Raw genomic sequence first — 15,009 nt, 5'->3', positions numbered from 1 at the left:
ACAAAGTAACGTGTATATTTTTTAACTATAGCGTAAATTGCAAAATTTTGGCAGCATCGTTCTATACACAGTTAAACGTATAGATCTTACTTTCTAGTTGGATATATTTTAGCAGATGTATTTATTTTAGAGCTACATGTATGACCTAGTACAATTAACTATACGCCGTAGTCAGTAGGATAATTCTATATGCTAACCATATCCTTAGTCGTACATATTAAGACATTTTAATATACATAGTTGGGCTAGTAGATTGAATCCTTTACCAAATAGAATGTGTTATGTATATTACATATGTACTCTAATTGTGTATCATGCTACAATTAGTCACGTTGCTTACATATCCTACATAGAAATAAGTGGCAAAATCTTTTCTTAGTTGAATAATAATCTTATAGATTGATTGACAATCAAGCCGTCCATGTAGTAACAACAGTGTAGTTCTAGTAGTATCATAGTAGTCAGAGATGCCTGTTTTATAAAACCGTAAGTAGCATAACAATTAATTCATCAGTACACCACCTCCTCCATTTGTCTAGTAATGACAATCATAATAATATGGGAATTAATGTGCTCCGTCAACTCGACTTAATTGTCTGATAGTTTTTTCGAGCACATCTTTTTAACATCCACACATATTTTCCATCAGCTTGCGACATGCTTGTATATATGTAGCTTCGTTAGTACACTAGTTTTTCTTACTTGCTACGCATAGTATGCACAACTTTCACCCTCATAGTAATTCTCATGCACTCACTGCGTGTGTGTGTGGTAAGGGCTGGGTGCATATAGTTATATACTTACTAAGTAATGGCAATATAAGATTGGAGTTTTGTTTGTGCCTGTCTGCCTATAAATATACACATATCCTTAGATATATTTTTTATACGTACGTTATTATGATTCACTGTTTTAAACTTTCACCGAAACTTGAGATGGCCCTTGTAGGTTGAAGAAGGAAGGAACAAGCTTTTCACCATTCCACATTTGTTTAGACAGGAGAGTGTATAAATCATAGCTTGTTGACATATGCATTTATGTACGTTAAAACACTCGACAAGCAGTTCTGTAAGTGTTGTTTTACTTGCAGTCTGAAGCAGTAAATTAGTTGTTCTTGCTTTCTTTACATATTTCATTGATAATTTCAATAATTGGTAAACTAATTAATGGTGTTAATAATGTGATCACCTAACAATTGGTTGTTGTTGTTGTACAAGTAAGTCATACATTGAAGAACATAGATCTGCTGCTAGATTTATGGATGTAGAGTTAGCTATACTTTCTTAGTAGAAATTAGTTAGTGTACGTACAGTAGTAGTATGTATGTATATTTATAGAATATATATATAAGTTTGGACAAACGAGCAAGAGTTGTTCATAAGATCAAGTCTTTGAAGTTATAGTCATCTTTACACGCCAAAACAATTACCTGGGCCCTTGCATTAATGAATTTGACCGTAGAAGTAGGTTACAGGTTGCTTGTTCTGGCGTAAAGATTTCAACACGAATTTGGTTCTCTCTTTTTCTCTCCAGGACGGGAGAAGTCAAAGTTTTTAGCTTTTCAGAGTAAAAGTTATAATGGTTTACTTATACTGGCGCGTGTATGTATGTGCATGTACATCTGACGGTGTGCTTCAATTGCCGTGTTACAGGTGAACTCAAATTTCTCCTACAATAAAGAGACTTGAAACAAAAACTTGATACAATACGACCGACGAGTAATGGGGATGCTGTGAAAGATGACATTTTTACACAGAAACTTACATGATACTGGCACCTTTCTACAAGATATTTGTGTCATTCAATGTATAACAAAGGCTAAATAATAAGGCCGAAACATTTTCAACGTACTTTAAAACAATACTCTGATGGCAAGTTATCCAATACTTTCTTACATGTTGTCGTAGATTAAAGAAAAAGAACAGGGACGACCTAGATTGTTGACAACGTTGACTTGTTAAAAATTGGGAACTCCTATCCTTAAACGATTGAAAGGTGGCCATGAACTTTCTCCAAGCGTACATATAACCCATATAAACCAGCGGATGGGATGAGCCACGGATTAAAACAACAAATCTTATTTTTGCTTGCAGATTTTGATTTTAAAGTATTAGTTTCTTATTTTAGTTGAGATTGTGAGGATTTCTTGACTAAAAGAGGCTGATGCGAAATGGATTTGAAACTGTTCACGTCAGGATAAATGTGTGGATAGTTTGTTTCATAGGATTTTACATGCATATGTAGTTATAGTACATATATTCACACTTCTTGTAGCATACAAGGTGTGTATCATCTGCAATACAAAGTTTGAAATGTCACCTGCGTATCATTTTTTGAATGAACCCTACTTACATTTGTAGATATATGAATAATATGAATGTGTGCAACAGTAGAAATACTTGATTTTTGTATAATATCACCAATTCTTAAACACTGATATTGATAGCAAATCTGGTTTCCGTCTCTCATCCGAGTTCTCTCCCTAATAATCTTCCAACGTCTCATGTACCATAAGTCAATGCTATTATAAGGTTATCAGACCCTGCTTTCACAAACAAATAGCGACGGAGCAACGACGCGGTTGAATTTTTATGCATATATTCCTATAACGGGTGTGGAACCACAATAAGTAAGAATTTTTTGATGCAGTATTGTACTACAGTGGTGGTAATGGGTTGATAATAAAACCTAGAAACTCTGGAAAAGTTGAACGATCGAGTTTCTTCTCAAAATGATACGTGTAATAAATGGCTGACTAGTTTACTAAGCTGATGATGTCAAGAATTATTCATCATCATTTTCATACAAAGTCATAAAAACATTCATTCATACTACAAAGATTTAAACCAAGAATCCCCACAACTGAATCACATCATCACTGCATGGCTACTAGATACTACACCTTTTGGTCGATTTATGCTCAATAAACAACCTAGTTTCTCCCTTCGCTAATGACCGTGTTGCTCACAGTTATTACATATGTATACATAATTCCTTAGCCCTTTCGTCAAATAATTGCAACCTCATTCGCCTTAATTGTATTCATTGTTTGATTTTTTTTAAATATGATCGACACTCAAAAATTGTGTGAAAGTTCAGTCTTTCAAGCCAATCAATTATCAATTTCTGTTTCAAATCCAATTTCTAATAACCCATGTCGAATGTTTAAGTTATTCACGAATGAAAGCTTACACCAAAGCAAATGCATTACAAACATCTCGTGAGTGTAATCTCAAAGTCTGTGGCCATTACTTTACCAAAGAAGCAGAAGACTTATTATGAGCAGAGATAATGGCCGCATGCCTAGGAAGGAGGTATACAATTAAGTAGTTGAAACTTATAGTTACACCTCCTTACTATACAGAAGAAAGTCATACACAAAATTTCAGGAGAATGTTGGTCAGTTCGTACGTGAGGGGACCAAATATCAGATCAGAAAATAACAATGTCGACTTTTGAAAGATACACTATAATTCAGTCGTTTGAAACCGAACTACACAAATTCCAATGCAATATGCAATGCGTCCTATGGACATGCATGCCACTGACATGACTATCGTGAAGATACGCAATAAGGCTGGACTTCTAGTACCGTAGGTATGATTAATGGTATTATACATAATATAAATGTGGCAAAAAAATCACCAGTAAGCAACGCACGCATTTAAAAAATCTCCGCTCCTTAACCCACCCAACAACGATTAACGATTTATGTTAGGTAGGTGGAGGATATTAGAGTGAGAAAAGATCGTGCAGTTTTGCGGGGTGACCTCAAGGATAATTGGGAGCATATGAATTGGTAGGTAACACGACAACAATTCCAATACAACGGTAACGCATATGTTAATAAACTAATTTAATGCAGATATTGAAATCAAATAATATTTTACAATCTTATAGAAAAGCCCATCCACATGAAACGTTTTTAACAAAATAAAATAAAAATAAAAAAGACGCCATTTGTAGGCGATGCCCTTGTACATACAAATACATGCAAAGCTATTGAGTTGAGTATCACTACCTATTTTTTATATCAGGGAAATGGTTTGTCTGGTCCCAGATCAGCTCACAACAACAACATTAGATAATCATAATTAGAATTCCAATAATATCAACTACAAAAATCATGTTTAAAGTACGAACGAAATAACTCAAGAGCCCGTCAAATGGGGTATCAAATAAGAGTTATGAAATAAAGGACAAATAAAAATATGTAAGAAGTGGTAGTCAGTTAAACTTTATCAAATATTCGTAATTAATTTTCATACAGTACAAATCGTGCTCAATAGCGGAGTGTTTTGAGTTAAGAATAGAAGCAGAAATTGGAATTAAGTTTTTCCTTAACACATTGACATAAAACATAAAATACTATTAAACTCGGTTGAATACACGTATATCGTATATCTCGGCATTATAAACTCGCTGAATAAAGAATTGACATATAACCACCAGTATCATTACATAAAAGTTAATAAATCTAACCTGATAGCAATAAATACTTACCTGTTTAACAGAGCTTTTCTTTTCAACAAAAAACTGTAGCGCATTAAATATAATAATAATAGTAATAGTAATTCAGTCACACTAAAATGGATATTTACGTACACATTCAAAAGCAGTAAGCATCGGATGTTTCGTGCGTACATTGTTGTAGTTTGTAGTGGAAGAGGTTTTTGTGCTAATAAGCAAATGATAAATTGTGCTTCGTGTATGTATGTAGTAAATTTGAAAATTTCTAAACTTGGCAGTTTTAAATTGTAAGATGGACCTACATACCGGACCAACCTAAGGTTTTTTTGCTGACTGATTCTCGTGCAACCAACAACACCCCCATACTTATACATTTTAACAATAGTAACAACAATAATAATAATAACTCGTACAATTTCATAAGCTGTGTGTCATTTATGGAAAACCTTTCAATTGAAAGTTTCACTAATTACATATTATTAATAAAATGACTTGGAATTTGACCGTCAAAAAGAAATTACGGACAAGTCTCAAAGTCGAATAATTTGTTAAAACCAGACTGAATTGCAATCTTGCAACGAATATTAATGGGCAATTATGACTCTAATCAAGGAGAGTATCGTAACGTATCAAAAATTACTACTCAATGTTATCTTACATTACTAAAACACACCATTGTTCTTGAACAAGTAAAACAGAACTCGAAAGGCGGAACCGTAAATAAAACACTTTACAAAGGGGTAAATGGCAGATGACGTATCGAAGAAACACACATTCTTTTTCTCTCGGTGTTAATGACACCTTTTTGTTGTTGATCATAAGGTGATGTTGCTATGGTTGACGATTTTGTAAAGCTAGATGATAACATTTAATTCCATATTTTCAAAAAGCTATCCCAAGATCCCGTTGCTACAGCCATTCCGTCTTCTGTAACTCCTAAGCAACTCACTCGATTGTCGTGACCAGCTAAGACACCTAAAATTATGAAAATCATTCAAATCAATCAAATCAAATTGTGTTGAACGGTACAAGTTGATGACATTGGGCATAAACTTTTTATTAGAATGATGTTAACATCATCATACCAGCTCGCTCTGTCTTCATCGAGTCCCACACGTTACAATTGAAGTCATCATAGCCGGCAAGTAATAAGCGACCCTATACGATCAGTTTTTGCATTATTCTAAATATTCAGAATCTGGATGTATTTAACTTGACGTATTAAATTCACTTACCGACTTGGAAAAGGCCACCTAAAATTTAAAAAAAACAAGTAATTTTATTTGCCGTTCGCATATTTTACATGACTTAATATATTCATAGAATTACTAATTTGATTATATGCAATTCACATTTATGTATGACATAAAAACAGGCAATGATGATAAACATACTCACCGAGGTAATACCGCAAATGATGTTATCATGCGAATACATGGCTGGAAAGTAGATATACAACAATTGGAATATTAAATACCATGTTAATATGCACATATGGATATGTGCAATTTTGTAATCAAAGTGCGTAATTAATATGTGCAATTGGATAGGATTTTTATCACAATGTGATCGAGTCATCCTGGGTTCAGTACTGCCACTACTTTGTAATGTTTTCAAAAAGAAACGTACCCAATTCTTGATCTGCCCTCTTATCAAATAGTCGGCACGTCGCATCGTCCGAACCCGTGGCAAACGCCTGTAGAGTGCAATTATTAAATTGAATTATTATGTAGAAGAAAAAGAGACATCATTCATGCGAATAAGTGTATTTCATTTACCATTCCATTAGGGAAAAACTAGAATATATCAAGAATAAATTATCAGAATAGAATAATTGATGTTTTATGCATAAAATTGAGCCATACAATTTGTATTAACAAACAATCCAATTTTATAATGAAACTTACTCCAATAGCATTAATGTCGGACTCGTGTCCAGAAAATGTCTGGTGACATAACCCATCTCGGATATCCCAGAGCTAATTACATTACATAATTTAGTTTGGTTAGGTTGAATTATAATGATGGGAGTGGAAATTAAGATGAAAGTGGTGGTACCTTTGCAGATGCATCACATGCTCCAGAGACAAAGGTTCTCATGTCAGGAGATAAGGATAGAGACATTACATCCCCAGTGTGACCTGAAAGAAACAACACGTGAAGAGTCAGTTTATTCTTTAAGTAATAAATTTAAATCGTAGATTACAACACCAGGTTAATATTATCAAGAGGCAGTGTATCTCGTTTTTTTGCACGAAGATGAATGAAAAATAGAAAAAAAAATCATCCACAGGTGCATCAATAATTTCACATTTCTCGTCAAGAAGTCTTTTGGAGTTAACAATGGGTTGAACAAAAATGTTTCGTGTTATCGTCAGTCAAAGAGGAGCAGCTCATTCAACGAGTGATTAGAGTTTTATTTGTAAATTTTGTGTACTTGTTACTTTAGGGAATTGAGGACACACAGTTTGTATATTCTTATTTAAGTTAATAAAATAAAAAGCTCACCAGTGAAGGAAGTGCATTGTTGGCCAGTTTCGATGTCCCACAAAGCACAGGTCATATCACCTTTGGACACATAAAATTGACAATTGAGATTCAACCAGAGATTTTTGTAAACTTTATTTGTAATGGTTGTTTTCAACTCGTCAACCCATTCGGAAATGAAAGATTGAGATTAAGTGTTTTTCGTGACTTGCACATAACAGATATGTGTCTTACCTGAACTCGTGACAATTTGGTTGTCATCTAGGAACCGACAGCAACTCAAGTAGCCCGTGTGTCCTAGAATAATTAAATTTGTACCATTTTGTATTATTTTAATCTATTGCAAACTATATAGAATCCTGATAATTACAAATAGCTAGCTACAAATTTTATACCAGTTCAGTAAACCAATGGTTAATAGAATTGATCGAAGATGGGAGAAAATTTGCGTAATACCCAAAACAGTGAAATTGTGAAACGCTTGCTTACCAGGGAGCTCTCTGCTTACGCGGACATTGCCTTCCCTTGTCTTCAAGCTAAATATTCCACAAGCCCTTCATTTATTGAAACCAAAATCTGCCGCTATGTTATACCAAAAACAGAATGGTCACAACACCGAAAAAGGTGTGTTTCACATACCTATAGATCGAACAAATATTGTCCAATCCTCCACAAGCGACGAAGCTGCCTATAAAATGAATAATCAAAATATTGTAACCACGCTCAATATTGAGTTTCATTAGATCAAGCAACAGCTTGTGCATCAACATAAATTTTTATAAAACCTACCTGAGGGTGCATAGGCACAAGTCATAACCCAGCTCGAGCGCAGGGGGATGGCATGCACTTTGTTTGTCGTGTAAGAGTCCCAAACAATGAGCTTTCCATCTTGAGACGCTGATACTAGGTTCCTTTTTGAAAAATAATTAAGTGAATGTCAACTTTTTGCTGTCAAAATTAAAACTTTAGAAGGTAAATCACTAAACTAAACCTTACCTTGAGTCAGAACCCCAGTGCATAGCATAGATCTTCGCCAGGTGACCCCGCAGTGTCCTATAAAATAATGAATTAAGATTATGATGATAATCATTGGTTGTTATTATAAATAATAGCATCAGACTAATTTGTATCAAATGTGCTGCTTGCCTCCTCGTTCGCATTTGGATCCGGCCGATTGGGTCCATCGACGCCGTGGCTGTTTCGAATAATTTTTAGTAAATTGAGTAATGGCATGAGACCCTTTTACAGATGTTTAATTTTATTAAATATGTCTTTATTACCTTCGATAAGCGTGGTGTCGCATGCCGCTTTTCGAGCATCCTAAGTATTTACAATATTTAAAAAACGTTTATGAACGTAATGCTTGTGAAATTACCAGAGAAAGTTATACTTACTCGAATAGCATTCTTTAACGTTTCGGCTTCCTGGCGCAGGGAGTCTAACTCATTCATACTTGACTCTCGAAATGTGGGATGAGATCACAGTCCTTGTTGCAGAGATAAGAAGAATAATAAAATTAGCATATTGCATAAAGTGGATACAAGACTCATTTATTCAATATGTATTTTTGTTTTTATTTTTATGTTTTATGCAAACAGCGTCTCAACGTTATTTAGTATTTGGGGGTGTGTGCAAAAGTTTAGATTTCGATCCATATGAAAGCAACAGGCTCAACCTGCATTATATGCTGTGATATTAGATAGTATGTAATAGTACCAACTAATTTTCATGGCTAACAAGTATATTCAACAAGCATGGGGTGATAATAGTGACCATAATATTCAATCAGAAAATTGTTCAACGCATTTCAGTGAAATCCACAAGGAGAGAGAGGTAGAGGTAGTTACAAAGGGAGGGAGAAATAACTAGAGTCAAGTTACAACAATACTTGTGTACTACGGTAAAAGGCATCAGAAGTAGATCTCTCTTTCACGACCATTATTACAGCATGTGCTCTCACATTTTACCGAGTTGCTGCTGGATGATGATGATGAAGCCATGGCATGTATGTATTGGTAAGTAAGGTGCTACTGGAGAAGAGGAGTATTATTACGAATCTTGGAGAAAGTATAGCTAGTTGCAATGGGAGGTAGTGGTGGTGGTGGGTATAAGAAACGAGATATTCACATTAAGGTCAAGGGTCAGTCGTGACGTCAATGAGATTTTGAGATTTTGTACTTGACACCATCACTGCGTCGGTCCAAGATCAGTGTGGAAGCTGAGAGGAGCACTCGCACTACGCTACACTACCAAACGGTCGTACAACTGGCACTATTCGTGCTATCCCAAACTAACCAACCAACCAACAAACCTAGCCGATCACCGAGCCCAACTTTCTCCCCAGCGTTCGGACCTTTTCGGCTGTCCCAACTTCCTGCCCATGCCCAAAATCCCTCCCGTACTGTACTTCCTCTTACTGAGAGAGAATAAGGAGGCAGATAGATAAGCTACTAAAGTGGGTGAGGCTCCATCTCCATCATATTCTCTCTCTCTCTCTCTCGTGTTCTGGTCCACTCGGCAATAACACGCCGCAACAACCTTCCTACCCAACTTCAGCTACCGGCTTTAAAATGAATAACATTCTAGTCTAGCCAAATATCGATCTCAGAAGAAAACCGGAGTGTGCGAGAGAAGGGAGAGAGAGAGCAGCCACATTGGAGAGCTGACGTCTTTCTACCACCTTCTCTGCTAAGCAACCCTAAACGCCTTGCAGAACTCTCCTTGTCTCATTAGCTACACATAGGTTGACGCTTCTGCTAGCTAACCTAACCAAACGTTACCTAGAGATTCCCGTGTATTGGGTCCCTCTCTCTCTCTGCTCATTTTTCCCAAACTGTCGATCTCTCCAACCATCTTTCCCTTCCTGGAGAAAGGCTAGGCTACCATGAAGACGGTGAAGACCATCATCCAGAATGGTGATGATGATGATATGGTTCATGCCTCCAGCTTGTTAGAGTCTTACCACCTCGGGCAGGACGGGGAAAGTCGCCCAATTCCTACTTTCTCCCGTCCTCTCCAATTACTTTTCCCCATGTGACGGTACTATTATTACCCTTACTTGATTGTTCCATCCCCACTACTCATAATTACTCTTAAGAGTGATTACTCATCAACCTTCCTATGCTTGAACGGCATGTACATACAAATGCAATGCAATTACAGTACTTACATTATGCCACTACAATGTCTGTAATACATGCACTCTCTCCATTATGTTCTCTACTACAAACTTTGGACGACTTTCACTCGAGATCTTGTGGAACCACATTGCATGTCATCGCCACTCCTATGGGGCCATTACACAGACTGCTTCAAACTCTGTGGTGGTCATACTGTACTGAGGAAGCCGTTCACGCCTCACGCCACTACCTGTTGTTAGTAGAAACGAGTTGTCAAAACCCTGCCAAATAGCAAAATAGTGCTCCCGTACTGCTATGCATTTCGTCATCATGACAAAATTCATTTACCATAAGCGCAAACCATTATTGATGAACGTACATAAGACTGAGATGTGGCTCAATACTCAATATTACGAACATCTAACCAGTGCATGCATATATACTGCACGTTGTTTGTATCACATTACAAACATATTTACGTAATCCTGTAACCGCCTTCCTTCACGGTTCTTTCGAAATTTTCTAGTTCACCCACTGCAGCAAATAAATAACCAGTAAATTACTCCTGTTGTTGTACATGATTCTTAGTACCTGATGACAAGAGTTACTTATTCACCTTTCGTGTTGTAAACACTTTAAACAAGGAAAACACAGTAAAATAGTACGATGCAAAATTGATCCAACAATATTCTGTATTCTATAAAAATGTGCCAGTCTTTGTCTAAAGAAAGATTTGTTCAATAATGTATTGTGCATACACAATTCGAGCGCTCGTTAAATGAGAAATTGCTGAAATTGGTAGACTGGGATTCAATTATTATTTAATTATTTCAATCAATAATAACAATTGAGAGATAATTCGGCACAAACACGACCGAATATTGGCAACAGCAAGAAATTAATGACTAAATTGGAATGATTAGAAACCAGGAGTACCTAAACACATAAATTCGTACTAATGATGATAATCGTTGCGTTGAACCTTGAGCATGAGCTGAGCCATTGGGATTAATGTAGACATACGTATACAGTTATTCAGGGTTTTAACAAGAGATGCGATATTATGTCATATTTAAAGTATGTACGTTGTTGTCGTTATTTAGAGCGTTGTTGTAAGACCTTAGACGCCATACATTCGACAACATTTTAGAAATTTTCATAAGTAATAATCAAAAAAGGATTTACCTTTAAATATTATTCCAACTTGCTGATCTACCTGATGGATAAGTCAACTAATACTCTTGGGGAAGAGGTGGTTGGTCATGCGTCTTTCTCTTTCTCCAATTACTATGTATTTAGATTCACAGACAGTCACACCAATTAGATGAACACAGGTTAACAGGTCAACCGTATTTGTGTTCTACACAATGGAATCACGTCAAATCACCCAATCGTTGTCCACCAGTGAGTGTTCAGGCCCAACAACAACGTCCTCCTATCCGAACCTAACACCAAGTCGTCAGCTTCTAATATTCATATTCCGTTTTTCTCCGGACAATCTTCCAGCTTTCACCAAGAGGGCAAAATAAATTCACGTTTGGCCCGTGTATTGAAATTTTATGACTTCAGATTTCTTGCGATAACCTGTGTAAAAATAGAAGAAAACAATAATAAGTTTCGTGAGCAACATGAAAAAAATGGACCATCACACCATGTTTATACAAAAATTATTATATAAATGCAAGTAGTGCGAGAAGAGTACGGTGCAAGGGTAATTTGGTTATTTAAATTTGTTTTGCGTGCTTAACTATTTCTTTTACTTGAATTACGCAAGGCATAGCTAGACTATTCTCTATGTACATTTCGAATCCGAGATTTCAGTAAAGCATTTTCATTATGAGTATTATTACCGCTGATCTTGGCTGATCGCCTCATCTAATCCTAGGAAGAACAAACTAGAAAATTTTACAGCCTCAGCGTAATACAATACAACAACCTAGGTAGCGTTAATACTAATTGGAAGAATTATAATTTTTATGCAGTTTGACATAATTATGTATCTAAATTTGAGCTTGTTACACGTTCTAGTAACCCTCCTTCAGCTTGATTTGTGAGATTGACTAAAATTTAGTCATAAATTGACTTGACTCAACATGCATAAATCCTGAGACAGGCGAATCCTACTACACACACTGAAGAATTATATGTATGTGGTCATAACTTCCGGGAAAATATGATATATACCAACCAGTAAAAACCACAACACCAGCGTATGTATCTGTACCTCGTAATAATATTTTTCAATGTACATGTATGCTGTATTAGTGAATTCAGTCACGAGTATGGCTCCTATTTCCCATATTAACACGAATAAAAAGTAATTTTATAACTTTTACAGTGAAGGCGAAGAGTAACGAAAAGCACTGACCAAAACACAGAAATGTTTGTGATGGGTGCAACCATACATATGTACATAAGCATGGAAAAAGATTATTGTGTATATGGGAAGTGGAATGCTAAATAAATAAATAATTACTGTTCTCTCAGTCATGCACTGGCTATCTTGGTATTCTTGATAGGATATAGCAATCAGTAGCTACTATCTAATGACAAATAAGTCTAAAGGGTCCACGATGTCGTCAGCTTGCTATTAAGTAACTAAAGTTTAGTTACTAAACAACTAAACACTACTGTACAACTGACTTCTGCGCCAGTTACATACACATTACCATTCTTCATACTACAGCACGTCACATCACATCTTTACTAAATATTTTGCTCTTTTCATGAGGCGATGTGCATTACAGGATGGTGACTGATGCTCCTAGCTAACGCTCTGTCAATGTGTCAAAATGGCGGAACACATAATTGTTAAGAGGATCACAATTATGAACAAGTGACAGATTATGACTGCTCCTAGACTTCAAATCGACATTTGGATGTTTGAATGTTTGGCATGCATGATGAATTGTAGTCGTATGTAAATAACAATAGGAATAAGTAATTAAACACAAAATTATGATCGTCGTCGCTTTCGTTGTTTTGCACGTAATCATTACTAGTTAGCAATTAGTTATGAACAATTATATTTTTTATAAAATTCCAAATTCAACGCTCCTAGTTTATTGAATCTACCAAATGATAACTCTCTAGACGGAAGTAGTGCAAAGCTAAAATGTAGCACAAGATGGCTAATCGACGTTCGGAGACTTTGGTTTGAGTCTCTCGTCAACTTTCACCTGCACCTTCACCGGCTAGATATCGTTACCCTCACCCGCAATAACACACATTTTCGCCTTTCTCTCTCCTCTTCTGGTTCGCCTTAATTGCACACGTTCAGTAAATCAGTAACATCGTTTTGCCCATAAGTTTAAAACTGAACTACAAAGACAAAATCACTAAAATCCTGAGGTTTTTAATAAATTTTATAAACATTTTGTAAGGCGGAATGATTATCTTGGAACGCTATTTAAACCAAGTATAGGTTTTTCCACCTCAGCAACATCGGGTTCCAATCCAAAGCCATTAACAAAGTATCTCAAAATCGTATTGAATTTATGTGTTGTTAAATAAAATCTAAAATCTATGTCTAAAATCACGAAAAATCTTTGCTATTTCGATTAACGAACATGATCTACACATATGAATTCCATCGTTTTAATTATGTAACCTGCTACTACAGCTTTCTTCTCTTAATAAAATTCGGCAACTTGATTATTGCGACAAGTGAACAATGATAATTTCAGGTATTAAATTATGTCCCAAATTTCCTTGCCTTGGTATAAAAAAAGTGATGAGAGGAGGGAGACTTCAGCAGGGCTTCAAGCGACACTCTGAATAACTTGCGACAATCCTTTTTGCTTTCTTCGTCTTGTAATTAATAACAACCGAATGATTACCAAAAACCGGGTCGGATGTGAACACACTTAAACTAGTCAATAACACTGAGCTGCACAAATGCCATAAACTTGAGTACTTTGCCCTAATTGTAATTGTAGCACATTATCCAATCTTAAACATTAAGCATTATACAACTCCTCACTTATACATATACTGTATAATAGTTGCAAATGTTTTTGTGGGCAGTGACTCAAAAACCTATTATATAAATGGAAGTGACCAACTCTATACGAAGACGTCTTGTTTGGAAAAAGGACGTTAATGTCGACAGTGGAGAAATATTTATAAAAACGTTAATGATTATACTTTCACCACTTTGTGTGTAAAATCGCAAATGAGATTGGTCGTTGTCGTTGTCGTCTTCGCCGCCGCCGTGATGGTAGAATAACTACTTTCTCCAAGAAACAACCAACATAACAACCTCACGACAACAGCTCTATTGATTCCACACTTGATTTGGGTGGAATTGGGGTGCAGAGTTATTATAATTGGCAGTGAGAGAGGGTTAATAATAATTATGCTACTTTTTGAAGTAGAAGTGGAAAGTATATGCGAAGATGCTTTGTGCTTGACAAATTAAGATTGGATTGTAGTTGTTGGCTGGTTGGGTAGTGTGTAGAGTAGTAGGAAAAGTAGTAGGCTTGGTTTTCCTTACTTTTGTGGGATGGATGGATACCTTATTGGCTGAATGGTGGTGGAGTAAGCATTAAGTATGGAGAGTAAAAGGAACAACTCACCTCGCCCTTTCTTTCTGATGCTCCGGATCCAGACTCCAAAACTTGAACACACACCGAAAGAACCGAATTCTGCCCGACCAAATCTATGGAAAACAAAACTGTTTCACTCCTCTGCTGCTCTACCACCAATAATATCATACGGCTAAGCCACCACCAACGCATATATCCAACTTACTGCTGCATATACTATTAACCACTTTCCTCCTTCTTCAACTTTTTCACCATCCATTCAGGATGTTACGTGCTTTCCCTTTCATGACTTGACCCCTACTTTCACGACAGGCATCCTGAAAATGCATCCTTGAAGCACAGCAGAGGGGGTGTGGTTGACATGGTGGGTGGGTGGTGTGGGAATT

General features: G+C 36.1%; 1 protein-coding gene across 7 annotated transcripts; it reads right to left on the bottom strand.

Annotated features, from left to right (window-relative positions):
• Window positions 1-3,123: 3,123 nt before the first annotated feature.
• LOC110845887 (guanine nucleotide-binding protein G(I)/G(S)/G(T) subunit beta-1) lies at window positions 3,124-14,999 on the bottom strand. Of its 7 annotated transcripts, none has more exons than XM_035849742.1 (20): window positions 14,829-14,999; window positions 14,654-14,736; window positions 11,262-11,660; window positions 8,352-8,443; window positions 8,238-8,277; window positions 8,104-8,152; window positions 7,954-8,010; window positions 7,747-7,868; window positions 7,597-7,645; window positions 7,447-7,511; window positions 7,192-7,254; window positions 6,979-7,038; window positions 6,529-6,611; window positions 6,378-6,449; window positions 6,249-6,266; window positions 6,100-6,166; window positions 5,869-5,909; window positions 5,706-5,723; window positions 5,556-5,628; window positions 3,124-5,445 (listed from the first exon to the last, which is right to left on the bottom strand). In XM_035849742.1, the coding sequence occupies exons 4-20, from the start codon at window positions 8,406-8,408 to the stop codon at window positions 5,339-5,341; spliced, it is 1,041 nt and encodes a 346-aa protein (XP_035705635.1). In that variant the 5' UTR covers window positions 8,409-8,443; window positions 11,262-11,660; window positions 14,654-14,736; window positions 14,829-14,999; the 3' UTR covers window positions 3,124-5,338. The 7 variants fall into 7 exon arrangements, with proteins under 7 accessions (XP_035705635.1, XP_035705637.1, XP_035705634.1 ...); XM_035849744.1 differs by lacking the exon at window positions 14,829-14,999 and having other exon boundaries at window positions 11,262-11,363; window positions 11,464-11,660; window positions 14,654-14,809; XM_035849741.1 differs by lacking the exon at window positions 14,829-14,999 and having other exon boundaries at window positions 14,654-14,809.
• Between the last annotated feature and the right edge of the window lie 10 nt (window positions 15,000-15,009).

This window comes from Folsomia candida, unplaced genomic scaffold, assembly GCF_002217175.1.
Source record: "Folsomia candida strain VU population unplaced genomic scaffold, ASM221717v1 Fcan01_Sc003, whole genome shotgun sequence".
NCBI classification, from domain to species: domain Eukaryota; kingdom Metazoa; phylum Arthropoda; class Collembola; order Entomobryomorpha; family Isotomidae; genus Folsomia; species Folsomia candida.
This window is presented reverse-complemented; position numbering and strand designations above follow the sequence as displayed.